This window comes from Mytilus galloprovincialis, chromosome 8, assembly GCF_965363235.1.
Source record: "Mytilus galloprovincialis chromosome 8, xbMytGall1.hap1.1, whole genome shotgun sequence".
In the NCBI taxonomy this organism is placed as follows: Eukaryota; Metazoa; Mollusca; class Bivalvia; order Mytilida; family Mytilidae; genus Mytilus; species Mytilus galloprovincialis.
Window position 1 is genome coordinate 60,723,527 of NC_134845.1, and position 23,832 is coordinate 60,747,358.

The following is a 23,832-nucleotide window of genomic DNA, read 5'->3' on the forward strand; positions in this document are numbered from 1 at the left end:
AAAGAAAAGAATTCTGAATTAACAGTAATAGGCACCAGTTACATAACTATCTCAATGTTTCAATTAAACAACTCTTCTTGAAAGAAAAACAACAAATAACAATATCTGTATTTGTTTTTGCTGTCTCAAAAGTTGGCTAACTTTCATAATTTTCGGTTTTAAAATGTCTGTTAAATGCTATCAGTACAGTACATATACATGTATATCACAGGTTTTCATTTCAACTGCTACGAATAAAAGTTTATGAACAATTTCCATCAATTAGGACCACGTCTATCATGATGTTGCTGTTGCATATACTTTTGTAAATTTTGTATTCTGTGCTGCATGCTTCTTCTTTAACTTGTTGGCCCACTGAGGATTATCTTTTGTCTGAAATTTAGAGATGCATATTCAATTGTTTGACTACTTGTGTTTAAAAGTTAAGAATTTTCCTTCAGTACTACTCTTCTGCATTATTTTGATAAAACAAATAATAGATGAATTGATATGCAGATATCTTGGATAGATTTAATAATAATAACGGCTTTCCTATTTTGAGCTTTTCAAAGGCAACCCTTTTGCCTTATCTGTAAAAAATTTGAAGGAATCTTCCACTCTTCCTTCCTGATCCACACGATTAAAATGATACCATTAAAGAATTTATGTAATAGTGCAACAGGCATGTCAGTTAACTGCTAGTAGTCTGTTGTTATTTATGTATTATTGTCATTTTGTTTGTTTTCTTTTGTTACATCTTCTGACATCGGACTCGGACTTCTCTTGAACTGAATGTTAATGTGCAACTGTTATGTGTTTACTTTTCTACATTGGCTAGAGGTATAGGGGGAGGGTTGAGATCTCAGAAACATATTTAACACCGCCGAATGTTTGGCACCTGTCCCAAGTCAGAGCCTCTGGCCTTTGTTAGTCTTGTATAATCTTTAATTTTAGTTTCTTGTGTATAATTTGGAGTTTAGTATGACATCCATTATTACTGAACGAATATATTTATTTGTTTAGGGGTAGGCTGAAGGATGCCTTCGGGTGCAGGAAGTTCTCGCTGCCTATTGGTGACTTTCTGCTGTTGTCTGTTCTATGGTCGGGTTGTTATCTCTTTGACACATTCCCCATTTCCATTTTCAATTTTAAATATGTTTTTCTCCTAATATTTTTGTTTCATAATTGTAATAATTAACTAATCAGATAAATACATGTGAAATAAAAGAATTCCTGTTGAACACTTCTGACAAGAAAAGCATGTTTTAACAATTAATTACGGGTAGTCTATTTTATTGTAACAGTTTGAAAAGTTGGTGTTCTACAAATATTCATAATTAACTTACAAGAGAAATAGATCCAGGTTTGACTATATTTGGTTCATCATATGTTTCAAAGTCATGAGAAGGTAAATGAATGGCCAAACTTTTAGGACTTTTAGGTCGAGCCAGATCTCTTGACTGGGTCTTTTTCTCTCCATATTTACGTGTGGATAAATTCATCACAACCTGCTTCATAACTGACATTTCCTGGAAAAGAAAATATATCCATGAGATGGTTTTCAGTAAAAACTTGTTCATGATAAAAGATGACCCATTATGTATGTGATATATATCATATTTGTTTTCAATTAGTTTTGTACACAATGCAGGTAGTTAGTTTTCTTGCTAGAATTGTTTTACATTAATCATTTCAAGCCTTTTATAGCTCGCTATAGGGTATAGGATTTTCTCATTGTAGAAGGCCATACTGAGACTTACAGTTATAACTTCATCATGTACCGGAAGTGTCATTTTATATGATTTTGTATCGAGATTCAGATTGATAAATACTTTATAAAACACCGGGTAAGCAAGACAAAAAGAGTAATGAGTCAAGTTTAAAACCTAAAACGCAAATGGAGGATAAGGAGTATTAAAAAAAAATACGGAAGAGAGAATTTCAGACATTGGAATATCAGATTGCACCTGGCTATCTAGGATGGAAATTCGGAAAATAATTTTTTTTTTTGTCTTTATATTTATAGATCAAAGGTCAACATTATTTGTTGTCAGAGTGGAAAATAGAAGTGACGGTTTAATTGCCCATCAAGACAATTATCAAAAAAAAAAAGAAAAAAAAAAAAGTGTGTCAGTTGAGAGAAACAGCAAAAAAATCAATAGTTTATCCATTATTTAATTTCCATTTCTTCACTCACTATCCTATAAATTAGTATATCATTACATGTACCTACTGGCTACAATTTTTATTCAAAAACTGCTGCAAAAATTACCTTTACATGTCATTTTCATTGGTTGGTTTGCTGTAAGGTTTCTGTCCCACAGATGTTAGTTAACCTACTTTCCTAAATTTTTACACATAATAAACAAATGGAATTCACTTGTTTGTGATGCAAAACAGTGCTAAGAATCATATATTAACTACAATGAAATACTTCAATATTTATTGGGACCATCAGGGCAAGTAACTTTTTTTCCGGACAAATGAACTTTACAGTTTTACTTGCCCAGGGACAAGTGCCCACAGCAAACATTTCCACACCCCTGAAGCATATTCCATCTATTTATTAAGAAAAATTTGAAAAGAGTTATCTCCAATCTGTATAGTGTTTTGAATAGTTATCTCCAATCTTAATTCCATTTGTTTAGTATGAATTCCTAATTACTGGTTGCAAACTCATTTCATGATATTTGTGGGGATAGATGAGCCCCTGTGTTAAATAAAGTATAAGAGTGGGATTTTAAGTATTTCATATTTTTTAAACTGACTCTGAAATGCAATTGAGTAATCCAAAAAGGTTTGCCACAACCAGTACTTGTTATAAATGTTTTTAATATCTCTGTCTCCAGTGAATAAATGAAACAGTCAATAGATCATTTTCATATAACTGATTGTTGACTCCGGTATATATATTTTTCGACAGGTTTTACCTTACTTATGGTTGAACATCCTGGCACTGGGGCAAGCAAGAGCAACGTAAATAAATAATTTAAGATTTTAATCAGTACTATTTTGAGGGAAAGATTACTGTTTTTAAATGCTTTCTGTACATGACTAAATCATCAGAAAGCAGTAAACTTTTCCCCAAAATTGCACTGTTTATATATTTGATTTTGCTACTTTTGGTTGCTCGCAATTGACTGAGTACCAGCCTACCAGCATGTCTAACCACAGAGAAGGGAAACTGTATAGAACTCGAGAGTTAAAAGTTGGTAATATAAATATAGATTATTCAGAGTAATTTACCTCTCTTTGGTTGAGTAATCTTTCTAAATCTAAAGACATCTGGTTCTTTGTCCGTATTAAATCTTCCTTTTCTTTGGTAAACTTCCTGTAAAAAAATCAAAATTTTTAATTATCTATATGAGCTACCATACATATTTTCAGATACCTATATGTAAACATGGTAAAGGTAGAAATCCAAATGTGTAAAATTAAGTCTTTTAAAATTTTCAATAGAAAAAGAAATGAGTGTAGTTTCATACTTAAATGAATCATCTTTGAGAAGTTCACTTATTTTCAGTAATAGATCTAGAAAATGTGGTATTTCATAACTAAATCAGAATAATTTTTGTTTTCATTCATTAATATGCACAGTAATTATTTCTAAATGAAAATGTCCATGACTGAACATAGAAATAAGTTCTGATGTATAAGTGAGGGTTTGGATGGGGTTAAATGATTAAAGAATAATGCCCTTAAAAAATTATGATTAGAGAATAATGGGCAAAAAAAATGAAGATTAGAGAAAAAGGGGGTTAATTTTTTGAAGTTTAGAGAAAAAAGGGGTGAAAATTAAATGTTTATAGAATAACAGATCCCCCCCCCCCCCCCCCATCCAGACCCTCATAAGTCACAACACTCCCCTTACAATACAAACATTGCTTTACATACTTGACATCATTCTCTAGGGTTGCTGTATAGTCTTTCTGTTTCATGATCTGATTGTCCCTCTGACGTATACTCTCTATCAAATAGTTGTAGGGTTGCTGGGCCTGGTCTAGTATAGAGTTACTGTTCTTTAACTGAAAAATAATAAAGTTAGCATTCAGAAAATTTTGATATAAAGCTAGCTGTCAAAATATTTCTAGTAAAATCATTCATCAGGAAATTTCCAACAAAATTCTGAGATTGTTTATTTAGAGTCAATTTGACCTGAAGAAAAAAAATAGTATGCTTATGAAAGTTTTTTAGTTGTTACAATATCAAAGTTGTCTCCCATTTAAAACAATAACCAGTCAAACTTATAATCCAGAATGAGTTTCTATGGTACTTTTGTGTCGTTTATGCTAATTAAAAAAATTAAAATCATTGTTTATTGATATATAAATTACCTCTTCAGCAAGCTGTTTCAGTTTTAATTTTTCTACATCAATTTCTTTTTTCTGGTTGGAATTGATTTTTTCTAACTGTAAAACTCTTCTTGCTAAATGTACACTGAAAACAAAATCATGATCTTAAATTTAAAACACGCACAAAATTATCTGAAGAAGTGTTATAGCATATCATAAGGTATAAAAGATACAACTTGGGTTTTTTTCAGGGTTGGCAAAGTATTACCCCCGCAATGGGTTTTCCAAGAATGAGCATTACTCCTAAAAATTAATAATTTTTGACAATAAGGCTTTTTAAGTTCATATTAACACAGAACATGTTGCAGATTTATTGTATCATTACTAAATATAACCATTCAAGTCCGTTTCTAGCCGACTACTGGAATGGTTAAATGGTTGATCATTTTTTGTTTAGGACATTAAGCAACCGACAATCAATCATTTTTTGTTTATGTTTCTCAGAAATCTATGTGACAAATTTTTGTCATAAATCATTACCTTTGCTGAAGTCTACGTTTAGATGTACTTGGAATATTAGCACCATAACCATAGGAGAATAGGACTTTCTCTGCTTCAGTTTCATCTTCAACTGTGGAAAAAATAAAATTTATAAATATATTGTGGATTTATTTATTTTTGTTGGTATCAATATCCATGGATTGAGGAACACTTCTATTTTCCTGAATATTTAATTTCATGGCTTTGCCAATCACAGCATACAAAACGTCTAGAAAAGTTGTAATTCGTTAAACATTTGAATTCATGGTTCACCTATATCCACGAAACCCATGAAAATTGGTATACAACCAATAATAATGAACCCACAGTAGACATGGCAAGATATCAACTATTAGTTCCTGTAGGGCCTTCAACAATGAGTAAAACTCATGCCCCTTAAAAAAGGCCACAATAAGACAAATGTAAAACAATTCACATGAAAAAACTAATCAATGGAATTTCCAGTGAACGAAAACAAGAGAACATTCACTCTTCTTATGATAGAGATGAGAGAGTCAATAATTAAACAATACTGGTGATGATACAGGTCAAAAGTTATTTCTAAATAATAATTGTATATTTTAAAGAAATTATTTGTTAAACTGAGTTATTAAAAATATATGTGCACATACATGATGTTTTATATTCAGTATTCATCCAAATAATTGCTCTAGAAGCCTTGAGAAACTGAAATTAAAAACTGTCACGCGGTCTTTGCTGCATATTGATAAAAAAATTGGAATGTCAACCAGATCTACTCAAAAACTACAAAAACTACAAGCATATTGGGTATTAAAAATTCAATGCTCTCTATCAAGTCCATTTTATTGGAATATGGCTTAGGGCTATTCCCAAAAAAAATGTATGGGGGGGTTGAGAGGCAGTTTTTGTCAGCACCGCCACCCAGACAATTGTAATTGAGAATTATAGTGCATTATAGTGTGAAAAGTTGCTCTGATACCCATTACCCATGTATTATTAATATAATGTGCCTTCCAACAACCCCCCCCCCCCCAACCTCCCTATATTTTTTTCTGGAATAGCCCTTATCATAAATTTGGAAATAAAATCAACAAACCTTCTGCAGCTTGCATAACAATGTCGTCCAGTTCTTTCTCCACTTTCTCATAAGTTTCTAACTTTGCCTTTTTTTCAGAAATATGAGATTCTAGTTCTACCACTTTCTTCTCCATTGAGGTTTGTAAAGCATAATATTCTTTGGTTAAAACCTGTGAAAATAAACCAACCCATTTCAAACGTTTTGCAAGCCATTATAAACAGAAACAAGAAATAATGAAAGCAAAGCTCACAAAATGCTACCCCCCCTCAATTCAAACTTTGGTAAGGGAAATTCAAAATTTATTTGATTCAAAAATCAAAATGGGAAGTTCACAATGACATGATATGGTTAAGATTGTTAGAAAGATTCTATAAATTCATGTCATATGGGGTTTTGACAGGATATAGATACAAAAGTAGGGAAAAAAATTCGTAAGGGTTCCAGGGAACCCAGTGTCTCGCCTTCTTTTGCTGTTAATCGCAGACTCAACAAAAATGAGGAAAAACATCAATAAAAATTTCCCTCTCGATACTGTCTTTTGATTGAAAGAAGCTTCCAAGTTTGGTAAAAAAAATCCAGGATAGTTTATGAATCTGATAAATGATTTATAAACTTTAACTGCAGACTGTATGTAATGTTAACTGGAAGAAAAACTAAGTCCATTTATAAGTAAAATACGGAAAAAGTGATTTATTTTTTTACAAAATTTACTTCTGAATAATATCGTATGATCAGAAACAAGCTTTTGTTTAAGTTTGGTAGAAATCCAGGATAGTTTAAGGATATTATAAAAATTTTAAAAACTTAAACCACAGAGTGAATGTTTTGTTTCTGGCAAAAAAACTAAGTCCATTTATAAGTAAAATACGGAAAAAATGGAATTTTATTTTTACAAAATTTACTTCTGGATACTTTCTTATGATCATAAACAAGCTTCTGTCCAAGTTTGGTAGAAATTCAGTATAGTTTAAGAAAGTTATTAAAATTTCAAAAACTTTAACCACAGAGTAAATATTTGTTGACACTGCCGCCGCCGGAATGTAGGATCGCTTAGTCTCGCTTTTTCGACTAAAGTCGAAGGCTCGACAAAAAGGACAAACAGACAGAAAAAATTATGAACTCCCTCATCACTATATACCACCGGCTTTAAAAATAGGGGTATAACTATATTGAAATAATATTTAATTGTTATTGTGAGATTTTTTGTTAATCAATTTTAATAAATTTAAGTTGTGTTTTGAATTGTAAAACATTTCTTTTTAGGCTGAATGGATACATACTCCTTTTATGCTTAAAAAAATTACAGCATCAAATATAATTTTATTCAGTTATGCTTAGTCCTGAAAAATTATGACAATAAGTTTTGTTTTTAAGCCAAGCAACAGATGCTCCCAAAAATTCTGTTTAAATTGTACATATTTTGATCTAGAATATCATGATTGAAACATGTTTTTATAATAAAAGTAAGAAAAAGATTATCAATGTGTATTCAATCTTGGATCTATATAATTATTCATTCACTGCAAAATATTATTCATAAGTGAGTAAAAATCTGTATTAACTAAAGTGAAAACCTCTTGTACAACAGCAAAAATGAGATCACTGAAAATTGTTCACTATTTATGAAAATAATTAGGGATCAAACTTTAGAAACTATACTATAGTGTTAAGACTATGAACAGTCTTTACAATTTTTCTAAACATTTTTCACTATTCATCATGATGAAAACATGTGAGTAACATATCAACATTTATTTACTCATATGTGAACACATTTTATACACTTTTAATATGTTAATAATGGATAAATACGACACTTATTTTTGTTATTAAACAATATTTAAATACAATAAAGATCTACTCGTATCAAAATGGACTTAACCATGTCATATCTGATCTCCCTACATGAACATGGACTGAACTTTCATGGGATAAACCATTTCTACCCAGACCCACCCATATCAACATGGACTGGACTTTCATGGAATAATCCACTTCTACCATGACCTAACCATATTAACATGAATTGAACTTTCATGGAATAGTCGATTTTTACTCTGACCTATACCTGCATGAACTGAACATTCATGGGATAAACCATTTCTACCCATATTAACATGGACTGAACGTTCATAGGATAAACCATTTCTACCCATATTAACATGGACTGAACATTCATGGGATAAACCATTTCTACCCATATTAACATGGACTGAACTTTCATGGGATAAACCATTTCTACCCATATTAACATGGACTGAACGTTCATGGGATAAACCATTTCTACCCAGACCTACCCATATTAGAATGGACTGAACTTTCATGGGATAAACCATTTCTACCCAGACCTACCCATATTAGCATGGACTGGACTTTCATGGTATAATCCACTTCTGCCTTGACCTAACTAGATAAACATGGACTGGACCTTCATGGAAAAATCCATTTCTACTCTGAATTATCTTAACCTACATGAACTGGACAGTCATGAGATAAACCATTTCTACCCAGACCTACCCATATCAACATGGACTAGATCTTCATGGAATAATCCGCTTCTACCATGACCTACCCATTTTAACATGGACTAGACTATCATAGAATAGTCCATTGCTACAATTACCTACCCATATAAACATGGACTGGACTTTCATGGGATTAACTATTTCTACACAGACTTACCCATAATAATTAACATGAAATAGACTTGTCTATTGATATTTCTTGTGAGCATATACAAGTTTTTTTTTCAAAATAGCCATTATCTTTAGAAGTTAACTCTTACAGAAGTTTGTGAACAATGAATTAATCCCATTCCATAATCCTAAAGATTCTAAAACAGCCAATTGTGACATTGGTTTTGGACAAACTTTTTTTACCCAGACCTACATAGAATAAATTAGAAATTTTATTTGGAATAGAACATTTTCTTCAAAATTGACAAAAAATTTAAAAGACAGATTATATCTCCATGGGATAAACCATTTCTGCCCTGATCTACCCATAAAAATGTGATCTGGACTTTCATGGAACAGACCAATTATGTGAAAAATTACCCTTAACCGGATGAATTAGACATAAAACAGTTATACCATACACTTCCAAATCAACCTTTACTTATATGAACTAAACTTCAGGGGACAAACTATTTCCACCCAAGTTTGCTCATTTGACTATTGACAGGACATTAATGTGGTACCCAACACTTGCATTTTCATAAAATTTTGTCAAAGTACTTACTTTGACCCTTTAACAAAAATATAAAAATTTCAAAAATTTTGAACCAACCGTTTTGTCAGAAAAATTACACTGGTTATATAGCAGTTTGACAAACACCAATTTTTATCATTGAGAAGCTTTGTATTCCTTTACAACACAAAGCAATCAAATTGTTTTGCTGACTTTACAGAGTTATCTCCCTGTAGTGTTAGGTACCACATTAATAGGACAAAACATTCCAATCAAATTTATTTATCATATTTAAAACATGGCCTGAAATGTAATAATCAGGTCAAATCAGTAAGAAGGGTAGTTGATTATAATGAATAAAACAAATTTAGGAGGTTGTAGTGTCAATTAATTGGTTGTTTAAATATGTTTCGGATCCCTTTCTCATTTTACACAAACAAACCTCTATCTTTTTATGATGTTTTTCAATTTCCAGCTGTGATTCTTTGAGATTTCGTACAGTTTCCTCATGAACCATCTGGGTTCTTTCTACCTCAAATCCCTTCAATTTCAGATCATTCTGTAGTTCTACAACCTTGTTGTCACCATTCATCTGTAACTCACGAAATCTGTAATAAAATAATTATTTGAATTGTCTCCCCTAAAGAGAAACTTAAATGATATAAATGATCTCCCCTTACACCATATTATCAATTTGACTAAGGGTTACTTCTAGCTTTCAGCTTTAACATTCTTAATAGTGCATTTGCTCCTAGTTTATTTTGCCTTTCATTTTTTTCACGTAAAAAAAGATTAAGATAAAAATTTGATATCTGAAATAAAATAAATAACTTGAATTATCTCCCCTACAGAGAAACATTCAATGATATAAATTGTCTCCCCCTACACCATGTTACCAATCTGACTAAGGTTTATAGTTTTAACTTTCAGCTTTAACATTCTTAATAGTGAATTTGTTCCTAGTTTATTTTGCCTTTCATTTTTTTCATGTATGAACAGATTAAGATATAAATTTGACAGTCATACAGTATGATTTTTTTTTTCTTCAATGAAAAATTCTTTCCTGTTAGTGTCAAACTTTTCAATTGGAAATTAGAACAAAAACAAGAATGTGTCCACAGTACACGGATGCCCCACTCGCACTACATTTTCTATGTTTAGTGGACCGTGAAATAAGAATAAATTCTCTAATTTGGCATTAAAATTAGAATGATCTTATCAAAGGGAACATGTATACTAAGTTTCAAGTTGATTGGACTTCAACTTCATCAAAAACTACCGTGACCAAAAACTTTAACCTGAAGTGGGACAGACGGACGGACGAACGAACGGACAAACGAACAGACGGACGGACGCACAGACCAGAAAAAATAATGCCCCTCTACTATCGTAGGTGGAGCATAATTACAAAGGCTAAAAGCTCAATCAAGTTTTTATAATGGCTGACAGTTCTTTATATTCAATCCAGCTGCTTATCAAATGTAAAAACATCTTATGGTAAGTTTTTAAATTTGTCAAACAACTCAGAATATATGACCAAAAATTAATGTAAAATTAATATATTACTGTGTCATAAGCTGTTCATATTTTGTAGATGTTTCCCTTTCTGTATTCTGTGCTCTGTCTTTTTCTGACATTGACATGTCTCTAGCTTCACGTAAATTTCTGTAAAATAAACATAAACAAATGTTAGTGATACAAATATATGTGCCAAACATAGTCTTTCAAACAATATGAGCTGAACTTATCAGCGCCATCACAATGCTTTGGGAGAAGTTATCTGCAACATCACAAAGTGTTCAAAATAATTTCCTCAAGCATTAACCTACATGTATATTAGAGAGGCGTCAAAGACAATAAACAGACTAGAGATAGCAAGACATTAAGATTTCTGCATATAGTTATCTTTAAATATAAGCCACTTAACACAAAAATAAATCTTTAGACTGCAACGAAATTCTTTATTATTTCAAATTTATCTTTTCAAAATTGGCAGGAAACATTTAAACAAGTTAAAGAAAGAGAAATAAGTTGGAGGTGAATTATCAGAAATTTGTAGTGTAGCAGCAAATCATCAAAGTTGCACAGTACAGTAGACACAATTCAAAAGTACCAATTCAAAAGAGTCAACAACCCAAACCACTAAGCCCCTACAAATACATAAAAATAATCCATGCAGGTTCAGTAATTTTTGGTTGTTGATGTGGTTCATTTTTTTACATAAATAAGGCCGTTAGTTTTCTCGTTTGAATTGTTTTACATTGTCTTATCGGGGCCTATTATAGCTGACTATGCTGTATGGGCTTTGCTCATTGTTAAAGGCCGTACGGTGACCTATAGTTGTTAATGTCTGTTTCATTTTGGTCTTTTGTGGATAGGTGTCTCATTCGCAATCATACCACATCTTCTTTTTTTATATTCACAGGTGTTTCTTGTTTCTCATATAAATTAAACCATTGGTTTTACCATTTGAATGATTTTAAACATGTCATTTTTGGGGCCCTTTATAGGTTGCTATTCTGTATGAGCCAATGCTATATAAACCTACCTGTTTTCTCTTTCATACATCTCCCTGGTACTTGTTCTAAGACGGTCTATCTCAGAATTTGTCTTTGTCCTGATCTGATCCAGTTCTTCCTTTAATTTATTTTCATATTCTGTTTTGTACTGGTCCCTTAAAGGCAAATTATATGAAACAATAAACTTACCGTAACAGATATAAAAAAAACTCTTAAAAGTTGTTCTTATTGAAAAAAAAGTTCCCTAACTCGATTTTTATCATGAGATAAACGTTACTTATCTTTTTATAAAGAAAATAATATTGAAACATCAAGACTAAATATAATTTTATCTATGAAAATTAAAGTCAGTCCTGAATTGATTTAATATTTTGAATGAGTCAAAACAAGTGAAACTGCGAGCTACTGCTCACTGATGATACCCCCGAGGCAAGTGGATAATATTAATTGTGTAAAAATATGCAAGTGTTCGGTAAACAGGAAGTTGTCGAGAGATGAATCTGAAAACGCATCACACGGTATAGCTGACTTATATAAACCCTTAAACCAAATTTCAGAAATCCTTGTATTGTAGTTCCTGAGAAAAATGTGACGAAAAATTTTCAACTTGGCTATCATGTGTAAAATCAAACAAGTGTTCGGTTAACAGGAAGTTGTTGAGTGATGAATCTGAAAACGCATCACACGGTATAGCTGACTTATAACAAGCCTGAAACCAAATTTCAGAAATCCTGGTAGTGTAGTTCCTGAGAAAAATGTGACGAAAAATATTCATGGGACGGACGGACTGACTGACAGACTGACGGAAGGACAGACAGAGGTAAAACAGTATACCCCCTTTTTTTTCAAAGCGGGGGTATAAAAATATTTCCTCAATTTTGAACTCTGATAATACCTACCTTGAACTGACATATTTTTCATACATCTCCTCTCTAGAACGTTTTGCATCATCTAGCTGTGCATTGATTTGTTGAAGCTTCTCCTCTGCATATGTACATCTGTTTGTCAAATCAGAGACCTGTTTGGTCAGATAATCTTTGTCTTGTTTGAGTAAAGATAGTGACTGCTTTGCAGCTGTGAACTAAAAAAAAAAACAAATATACATTTTTAACATACAAGTGTTTGTTATTCTTTATTGGTATATATTTTTTTCCAAGGAGTTGCTCATTTTTTATTGGTGTGGTGTATTATACTTTTTAGTACATGCATTGACATATAGTTCATGTTAATCGCTATTATACAAAATTTTCTATTGATCTAACTGACTGATAACTTCTATTCTCAGCACAGTAGAGTGATATGAAGAATTAACGCTAGAAACTAAGGGCACACATGACATGGAATTTGTAATTTTCACCTGTCAAAGATGGTGTGGGCAAATTTCAAAAATCTCCCCTGTGCCCTTTTCTCTACATTAGTCATGTAACTCATGTTTTTCTGCCATTTCCTTCACATGAGACATTCTTTTTCTTTTCTTATAAAGAAACCATCTTTACAAAGAAAAAGTCATTTAAAATTTGAACTCAATATTGATAAACATATCTATGGATAAATTTGAGTTGGTAGAATAGAGTTGGTCACTATGACATGTTGAAATACTTACAATTTTACAAACATCTTCTAAAATGACTAATGACAATCTCCACCTTCACAACTTCAAGTTGTAATATTAAAAGATTTTACATTGACATTGATTAAATCTATCACATGATTTGATTTGATTTTTGGTGTTTTAAAGCCACTTTTAAGCACCACATTTAGGCTATCTCGTGGCGGACAGTTTATATTGGTGGAGGAAGCCGGAGAAAACCTCTAACCTTCGATAGGAAAACGGACAATCCTAGTCAATTAAGATTAGAGTCGAGTGCACCCGCACGAACGGGGTTCGAACTCACAACCTCAGTTTTGACTGGCTAGTGATTACAGTAGTAACTACTTAGACCACTCGACCTCTAAGGCCCCTCTATCACATGAAATGTAGCTTTGTTTTTAAAGGGAAGTCTCAATAGAACGCTAGCAGTTCATAATATACAAAAGTATCTTACATCACTATGCAGTTCATCTCTTTCTTTCTGTAAAGTATGATGTGATCCATCCAGTACTGTTAATTGTCTCTGTGATTCTAAACGGTCATGTTCTAAATTATCACGCTCACTGAAAGATATTTAATAAACATTTTAAGAAGCGCTGAAAAGATTCAGTAAAACATTTCAGGAAATACTACAAAAAGATTCTATAAAACATTTCAGGAAACTCTACGAAAAGATTTTATAAAAACATAAACTGTAATAAATTTGTAAGTTTTGGTTACATCCCTTAACAAAAGAAGGTATTTAAGTAAACTATGGGTTGAGCATGTAGAACGTTAGTTGAAATTGCAATTTTGTTAATATTAATCAGGGATGGGCATGATTACTGACAAATGTAATCGATTAATAATCGATTACATCAAGGATTTTTGTGCAATCGATTAATAATCGATTACTAAAATTTTAGTATGTAATCGATTACAATCGATTACTTTATCAAAAGTAATTACATTACTTTTCGATTACTGTCAATTACATACTTCAACATTTAAAAAAAAATAACATGTGTAAAACACAATTACATTGCTCAACATTTGTAAAGTAGAAACTAATATCTTTTGCAAAATGCATCATTCAAAGCATTGTTCCTAAATTATAAGTTAATACATGTAGCTGTTTTTTTAGATCAAATCTCTTGATGAAGATTAGAAATATTTAAAAAATCTTGAAATTTGGACTTTCAACTTAAATGAAAGATGTCATCGCATTGCAATAATCACTTATTCATAACTAATTGTTTTTCAAAAATTTAGCTTTCTTACTGACTTACGTTAGCTTTTTTCATTTAATCTTTATAAAACAAAATATTTTAGCATAGTTAATTATAATGTTTAAGGAATTATAAAAAAAAGAAGAATAATTAATTAGTTCAGCTAATTTTTAAGATCAAAATTAATTTTTATAATGACATTCATGATTTAAACCTTTGGTTTGGATAACCACCCTAATTACAGATTATTAAACTGCCACTGGAGAACAATTTATAACCTGGGGCTAAATATTGTAAATTTCCTTCTTAATTAAACATAAGATAATTGAAATGAAAACAAAGTATGTTTGTTAATGATTTTAAGACTTTGATCATCTCATCAGTAAAGGCAAGAATTTTGTTAAGATTTGTAACTTCTTCAATCAAATTATATACAAAATATATTTATAGTGTCAAAGGGATACAATTATATATGTAACTATTTCTAAAAAGAATTGCTATGCATTGCCATTGGTTCATTGTTAAAAGGATTTTGTGTTCTTTTTTATTTTTATTTTACATGTATATCATAACATTTAAGAAATCCACTGTTCATCTATTCTAAGCTTTAATTTCAACTCTGATTGAAAATGATGTTTTTAGGAAAGTTAATACAAATAAGCTTACTACTTTTAAAAATGTAGTACAGAACTTAACGAAAGACAGACAAATTTCTTATTTTAGATCTATTTTATTATTTCAAATCTAGTTTCTTATTTAAATATTAAAGCTATTGAATTATTGAAAAGCACATACATCCATTTGTTTCAAAAGTTAGATATAAAGTAAATTTAGGTAGGAGATCTGGTTACTAATAATGCAGCTTGAGACAATAGTTAGAAATAAGGCAGTTGCTTAACTCTCAAGTATTGTTGATGCATAATTTTTAATCTGTACTACAAAGTGATAACATACATATTTTCCTCTGAAATAGGTTATTTTTAATCAAACTATTTTACCTAAGTAATCGAAATGTAATCGAAAAGTAATCGATGATTACATCCAAATTTTTGCTGTAATCGATTAAATTACGATTACATGTAATCGAAAATGTCTTCGATTACAGATTACTGTCGATTACTTGAAAAAATGTAATCAATTACAATCGATTACGATTACAGATTACGATTACCCCATCCCTGATATTAATTAATACATGGAAAATATATATAGCAAACTTATCAACCTTTTAAACTAGAAAAAATCAAATGTATATGTGAAAAAAAGCTGAAACCTGTCTTAAACAAATCCAAAACTCAAATTTAACCTAGATTAGCTAAATCCTATCGGAAATTATTAAGTCTAAATAAGTTAAATTAAAGCATATATCATATAAAAGCTTACTGTTTCAGTTGATCATAGTTATTAACTTTATAGTCCTCCTGTTTGACTTGAGATTTTGTTTCTGATAAGTCCATTACCAGTTTCTGGTACTTGACTCTGATGTCCCCATGCTCGTCTCTTTCTTGGTCTAATTTCTGAAATTATATTTTACAAGAAGTATAAGTTTACCATAACAAAGGAGTATGTTCGATAAGGTCCTAAAATGGCCCCCTTTTTTAGCGTAAATTTCAAATTCGGTTTTGCTTAACAATATCACAATAAATTTTAGCTAATACATTGACTAGATAGGATATAAGCCATTTTATTGAAAATTTCACGTTTCTGCGTTTCATTATGACGTCACAAGTTGTACTCATATTGATTTTTCACGAAAAAATCAATGAAAATGGGTAAATTTCCATAGATTATTGGACAGGAAACATAGAGCGCATACGTCGACAACAAAGATCTTTTAAAATAATGTTTGTGAAGACATTTCACATGTCTTATTTGAATATTAAGCTTGTCGACGCCTGCGCTCTATGTTTCCTTGTCCTTTATTTGGTTGAAATCCAGCTGATTTTGTCAAATTTCACAAAAATCCCTTATCTTAACCTTTTTGGGATGTAAAAATCAACTTGTTAGAATAAAACTTTGACAAAAACAGTTCTGTTTAACTTTCTCACATGTCTTTAAGGCAACTTAAAGCATTTATTGTCTTGTAACTATGAACTTTATAATTGGGGCCAAATATGGCCCTTACCGAACTTACTCCTTTATTTTAAATGAAGATAAACATGTTAAATTAAAACACAAAAATAAGAATTAATTTTCCAAGAATTTTCAATCGATTTCTTTTCTCTACAGACTAAATTGCACATACCTGCTCTTACTCAAATATTGAACTAATATATAAGAGAAACATGAGAGATAGGTTTAAATTTCTAGATTCTATCTTTTGTTATTAACAAGAACACATTCATGTACCAGTATAATTAAAAGAGTTGTTATTGTTTTTTTTGTTTTTTTAAATCTTATGGAATTGAAGTCTTTTTATAAAATGTTGAATCAAGGTCAGATCTAGATCTTTTCATGCTTTTATTCAAATGTTGTGTGAATTCAAGTCAGTTCTAAATTGATATATTTTGGTTGGCTGAAATTCTTCATCAGTGTCAGATAATTTATTTGTAAAGCAATTCCTTGTTTTTATTTATTTATCGGTTTCGATTATTATTCAATTTGATATTATAGATGTGATAATAATAATAATAAATTACTGATTGTAGTTCCGAAATCTGTTTTGATGATGATCGAGCATCAGCCTCTAAAGTACTTGTCCTTAGTCTGAGTTCATCACATTCTGTTTGTACTGGTCTTACTGCCTCATAAAACTTCATCTGAAAAACAAACATCATTGAACATTAAACATTAAGTTATATCATGAACATGCATGGTTATTGGTATTTAAACTGTTTTGACACACACCATGTACAATGTACATGGTACACATGAATTATTATAAATCATGTAAATATTAGAGTACATGGTACCTACAATATCTTTTGTACATATACATGTAGACCATGCATGCATCTTAAATTTCATTTATGTAAACATGGTATACATGTACAAGCAGCAGGGATGACATGAAGTTTGTTTTAAGAGTATCCTTCCTACAAATCATACTAGGTTTGATCGATTTCTTAGGTTATTGAATACATACATATGTACATGTACCACTAGTTAAGTAGTTTGGTTCTTGTCTTTGTGGAATTCAATTTGGTCATGTTATTTTTAACATGTGTGATATTTAATGTACATTTTTTTGTAGTTCTTTGTTGTTTAATGTATTATGGGTATTGTTTCTTTTGTTACCTATATATATTCTGACATTGGACTTCTTTTAAACTGAGTTTTACTGAGCGTATTGATGGGTGTTTTGTTGTTGTCCGTCATTCCCCATTTTCATTCTCAATTCTAATGAGTATTTATGTTACATTCTACGGAATTGTAATAATAATTCTTAAATTCATACCGCTACATAGTCTCTAAGTGACAAGTCTTCTTCACTTTGACCTCTGAGTTCATAATATCTATCTTCTGACAGTGTGAGGTCTCTCAAACTTCTCCTAACATTCCCTGCCCTTTCCTGAAGTTTTTCGTTTGTTCCTTCAAGCTGTTGCTGTTTTCGACGAACATCTTCTAACTCTTCCTTTACTAAGTTTTGACGTCTTTTTGATTCTTGTTCTTGGATAGTAAGCTGTGACTCAAGACGAGCCGTTAAAATTTGTTTTTGGTGAAGTGCATCATTCAATCTTTCTTCAAGTTCTTCCACCCTCTGCAACGATTCTGCCTTCACATTTTCCAGAGTTAAATTTTTCTGTGACAACTCAATGCGCAAAAGCTGCATATCATGCATTAATTGTTTTCTTTCTATGAGCTGTCGTGTTATTTTCGTGCGTCTATCTTTTCTATCGCCAGCGAATCGGTCAGTTTCTCTCTCAGGGGACAATGTCAAATCTGTTGGGACGGACGTCTCAAGGCTTAATTCGTCCGATTCAAATTCATCGAACGTCTTAGACAGATCTCTAGCAGCCATGGTTAATTTGAATATTGTGTCAAATGTCTAGAAAATTGTTTAAATTCTACAAATCTTTAGTGAAATTTATCTTCATTTTAAACTTTTTGTTGTCATCCGGGCGCTAAGTTCATCAAGTTATTGAAAAGCTTCTTTTGTTAGCGATAAAATCCCATCTATCAAGCACGCATGAGATAAAGACTAAACAAGTTGAAACTTGAGTTACATGAAGGGAGGTAATTTAGCAGACGAAATTGAGGGTCAATACGATTACTTTAAACGAAATTTCTTTTTCATATGGAAATATATATATAGTTTTAATATCTGTTGTTTGATTTTTTAAGAAAGAGAGAAAACATCATATGTGATGTATTTATAGGGCCTCTCAGAGGAGAATTATTAAAGAGAATTTTAGTGAATATCTTGGAGTAACCATCAGTAACAACCTATTTAAACATGGGATAAACACATAGACAATACAGTAGGCAAAGGAAACAGAACGTTGGGATTTATACGTAGAAACCTCAAAGGCTGTACAAAACCTGTAAAGGCAGCTGCGTATGTATCCATGGTAAGACCTGCAGCGGAATACGCAAGCACAATATGGGACCCAACCGCCCAAAATAAAATCAAGGCAATTGAACAGGTCCAGAAAAGAGCTGCACGATTTGTGAATAACAACTACACAGACCGAACACCTGGCTGTGTCACAAATATGGTTAAAAATCTTAAATGGGAAAGTCTCGAAGAACGGAGGAAAACAAATAGATTATGCATGCTATTTAAGATCCAGCATGATCTTATAGATATAGACCGTCACCAATATTTGACACCGAATGATAACCGGACCAGAGGAAAAACTCCTTCTTCCAAGAAAGAACAAGTTCAGACACTTACGGCCAATCTTTCTTCCCGATAACAATCAGGGACTGGAACAACCTACCAACAACAGTTACAGCGACCAACACCGTTGAGGGATTCAGAGCTGCCCTGAAGGCATGCTCTGAAAGGAAGTAGGAAAACCCAGTTGTAAATAATTTTAATTGTATATTTTTGCGAACGTTTTAAATGTATTTGTAAATAGCCAAGAGAAAGCTTTCTGTGTTGCCCGACACTGCGTAAAGTTTTCGCGCGGAACCATGAACATTCAGTATTGAATCCGGTTCCTTACCTGGAAGAAGAAGATGACGAAGTGTACACTTATTTTTTATTCAATAAAACTGAAAAAAGCATCGTTGATATCTTTTTCAAAATTGTTCCTTTAACTTGAACAGATAGTTCAGATAAACAATTTTTAAATTAAGACATACATGATCCAATAAAACTAACTAATAAACATGACTATGGAATAAGCTTTGAAGCAAAGTAATTACTTATATAGTAAATCATACGAATTACAAAATTCTGAAGAAATGAAAGTTTGAGAATAAGATTTATATTAAGACATACATTTTATGTGTAAGATGGCTGTCATAGTCCTAAAAACCGTTCAAGGGGGCCTTCAAATACATTGTAATGTTGTATTTTGGCTTCTTCATACTTTTATAAGCTGAAAGTCATTGTAAAATGAATTGTTTTGTTAATACTGATTGTGGACAAAATTGCTCTTTCAAAATTACAATTTAGGAGCCTCCATGGGGAAAATACCCCGCAAATTAATAGTGACAGTGGCGGATCTAGAAATTTTCATAAGAGGGGGCCCACTGACTGCCTAACTGGGGGGAGGGCGATTCCGTCACGCTTCAGTGATTCCCTATATAACCAACCAAAATTTTTCTGAAAAAGGGGGGGGGGCGGGCCCCCTGCCCCCTCTCTAAATCCGCCTCTGGTTGGCAGGTATGGTTATGTTTGTTACATTCTGTATTGATATATTTTTTTCAGGGTTTCACGTTGTCTTATGCCAAATAAGTAAAGTAACACCAACGAGGTTAAATGAGACAAACACTAACTAACTTGATATGTTATAATAGACATAAGAATACTCGAGGTAGCCGGCAGTGGCGGATGCAGAAGTTTTCGTAACAGGCAGCCCATTTATTGACTGCCTATTAAAGAGGTGGCCCGCTCCAGTCAAGTTTGAGTTCCTATAAAATCAAACCAATGCGCGGTCCCCACTCAAATTGATTATCTGCCCCTTGTCGGTATTTTAAGGAGCTCATCCGAGCTGATGTTTTTTCTCTGATATGCCGACTCCGCTGATGACATAGTCATGTCTTACCACTAACATAAATTGTTTGAATTAAAGTCTGAAACAAATACTCCTTGCTGTAAGGTACTGAAATTTTCTAGCTGCGGAACTGTCACGCTCCTATGACGTCCTTTTGATATTTATGGATTAACGTGAGGACTCCATAGACCGCAACAGTCAAAATCTACTATTTGGACATATTTGCTACATTTCTGAAGCTATATAGAAATATTAATGCTACTAGAGTCACGTTTATCAAACCGGTCTACCGAGGAGGTTCTTGCAGGTCTACCGAGTAGGTTCTTGCACGTTTTTTAAAATTATATAGTACCAGTTAAAAAAGCTAATTAATGGTATTTATGTAAAATAAAGTATATGGTCAAGCGCGCTACACGTAATTCAGGGAAACTCGTAGCCAAGAGAATCGTGAACAATCTTTTGCTACAGCTGCTGGGTATCGGTGGGTTAGATTTTGCACGAAAGCCCAAGATTGTCAGCAGATATTGATAAGTTGGTTCTTGCTTGTATCGTCTTTCATTCTCTCATATTTTTACGCATCATGGTTTCGAATCGTTCTCTGTGTTGGTTTTAAAACTATTTTTATATTAATTTATCGATGTTGTATCATATTAAAATTACCATAGAAATATGAAGAGTAAATATATTATGCGTAGTAATATAGCATTGATAGCTTTTACTATCTGAATATAGTTTGCAATACATATTCTTTGCACTGTAACATTTACAACATCGAACAATTTTCATTGTGGAACCGATTTTTTAATTGACATGGAGCACAGAGGACCAATTGTAACTCATCTTGAGTACGGATTCGGGGACTGGAGGCTCCCGGCGCGCCCGTGAATTTAAAAAACATTTTTGACAAAGAGATATCATGGTTAAGCGCTCAAAAGCGCCAATGACGATTAAGATACATGCGTCAATAACTATATAAATACTGGATCGCAATTGTAATTGGATATACTACTTTCTTCAATGGTATCATTAAACGTTATGCATTATCGTTTGCTGATGTAAGAAAACAAGTAAGGAGTAGGTTCAGTAAGACCCCTTTTTTGGCCCCAAAATATAGCAGTTTTACAAAGTTGTTAAAATGTAAACTTTTATTTATTTATTGGACAGTAGAATGCTTCTGCTACATAAATATGGGCTGTTTTTGACATAACAATGCACATATATCGGGTACTAGCACCGTAAAGTCATGCTAATTTACTGAAATCTTCACAATTCTAGCATTTTAGTTAAATTTTAGACAGTTTTCAGGTAAAGCGAAAAGGCCGCATTCGTATTCATCCTTAATATTGAAATGTAAGTTGTATTTTATGATAATACATAATATATATAAAGGTTGAGGATGAACACGGATGCGGCCACTTTCGTTTTTGACAAAAACCATCTCAAAAGTGACATTTTTCGGCATATTTTGTAGATTTTTCATATTTGATCTTGAATCGGATCGTTTTTAATGACTAAATAAGTTAAAATCTTTCACATAAACTAATTGATTCAAATGAAATAGACACTTAAGTGTTTAAAAAGTGGTCAAAATCTTTCGTCAGATGAACTTGAAATTTGAGGCCAAAATCGGTCCTTACCGGACCTACTCCTTTGTGCAAAAAGACGACTTAGTTTCAATGTAATTTTTAAATGCGATTTATTTCTTTTGACATTATTGAAGTGCTGTGTTAAATACATTTCTTATTTTACAAAATTACTTGGATTTTCAAAGCTGTATCTCTTTTTCAAATTTTTATTCGTAAAATATTTACATTCTTGAGTACATAAAATTCTGAAGCTCTTACTTTTAAAGAGAAAAAAATCATTAATCAGAGCCATAAGCAGTGTATGCACATACAAAGCTGTACATCAAAAAGTCTTAAATATCGAAATTAACCGTTATGCAACGTGTACTTAAATTGTACAATGAAGTTTCAAATCTTTCAAACTGAATAATTTCATAAGTAATAATGTACATTTTACAGTGTGTAACCATATTTTAAGAGGGTCGTGACGGGGGATATATTCGCCAAAGAAAGTGAATTTTAAGTGAAATATGATGAAGTGTGCGCAGTGTATTTTTTTAAATTTTGAACTATTATATACTTTATAAACTCATTGGAAAAGCAACTTTAGTACGATAGCACTGGTAAACGAAACGAAATGAATAAAAATCACCCTTCGTCACCCTCTTTAATTGTTAGGTCCATTACAAAGTCGTTAGATGTTTTATTTATGTAAAAATCAACAAAATACATCACACCTGAGAATCATTCAAGTGGAAGTAACTCGTACTTCTCACCCGAGTTCTTTGATGTAACTCACCCATCAATAAACACGGAATATTGACATTTTCAATATTAAAATCTATATTCTCACCCGTACAGGTGTTCAATATTATACATACCCTTTACTCCATTTATACATGGTATTATTGGTAATTTATAATTCATACAATTGGCAATGAAATACTTGTCATTGTTCAATGCTCCTTCAAATGCAGACAGTTTTGCAAACAATACATGCACCACCAGTCTAGTGTTTTCCCGCCTTTATAGCAAAGTTTGAGAAAATTGACACCAAGAGATTCGTTTGATAACCTGAAACAATGCATGGGAGAAAAACATAATCAAATAATAAGTATAGTCCAATTCATTTTTCAAAATATATGATAACGTTACAGTACTACAGTACTACATTAAATAGAATTAGGAGGATGTTGTACGAGTGCCAATAAGATAACTCTCCATCCAAGTCCCAATTTGTAAAAGTAAACCATTATAGATCATGAAACGACCTTCAATGCGGAGCCTTGGCCAACGCCGAACAGCAAGATATAAATGGCCACAAAATGACTAGTACATGTAAAACAATTCAAACAGTAAAACCAACGGTTCGCTAATCTATATGAAAAACGAGAGAAACGAGAAATACCGTTATGAACTATACCAACAAACGACAACCGCTAAACATCAGGTTACTCATGCAGTGACTGGTCTAATTTAAATGTCTATTTTTAATTGCTGAATATAGATAGGATGCGTGTATTTTCAATGACAGCTATATGATAAAATTAGCAACCAAACCCAGAAGGCAAAAAATTAGGGTACGCATGGTCGAAAACATACTTAACCATGTTTAACCCCGCCGCATTTTTGCCCCTGTCCCAAGTCAGGAGCCTCTGGCCTTTGTTAGTCTTGTATTATTTTAATTTTAGTTTCTTGTGTACAATTTGAAAATTAGTATGGCGTTCATTATCACTGAACTAGTATATATTTGTTTAGGGGCCAGCTGAAGGACGCCTCCGG

At 32.0% G+C, this 23,832-nt stretch overlaps 1 protein-coding gene across 1 annotated transcript; it reads right to left on the minus strand.

Annotated features, from left to right (window-relative positions):
• Positions 1-246: 246 nt before the first annotated feature.
• Positions 247-18,339, minus strand: LOC143042317 (progesterone-induced-blocking factor 1-like). The gene is made up of 15 exons (XM_076214585.1): positions 17,776-18,339; positions 17,018-17,137; positions 15,762-15,895; positions 13,625-13,733; positions 12,479-12,660; positions 11,609-11,734; positions 10,627-10,725; positions 9,503-9,668; positions 5,890-6,040; positions 4,812-4,902; positions 4,314-4,416; positions 3,874-4,004; positions 3,226-3,310; positions 1,326-1,508; positions 247-372 (listed from the first exon to the last, which is right to left on the minus strand). Exons 1-15 carry the CDS (start codon positions 18,337-18,339, stop codon positions 277-279), a joined length of 2,340 nt encoding a protein of 779 aa, XP_076070700.1. The 3' UTR covers positions 247-276.
• Positions 18,340-23,832: the final 5,493 nt, after the last annotated feature.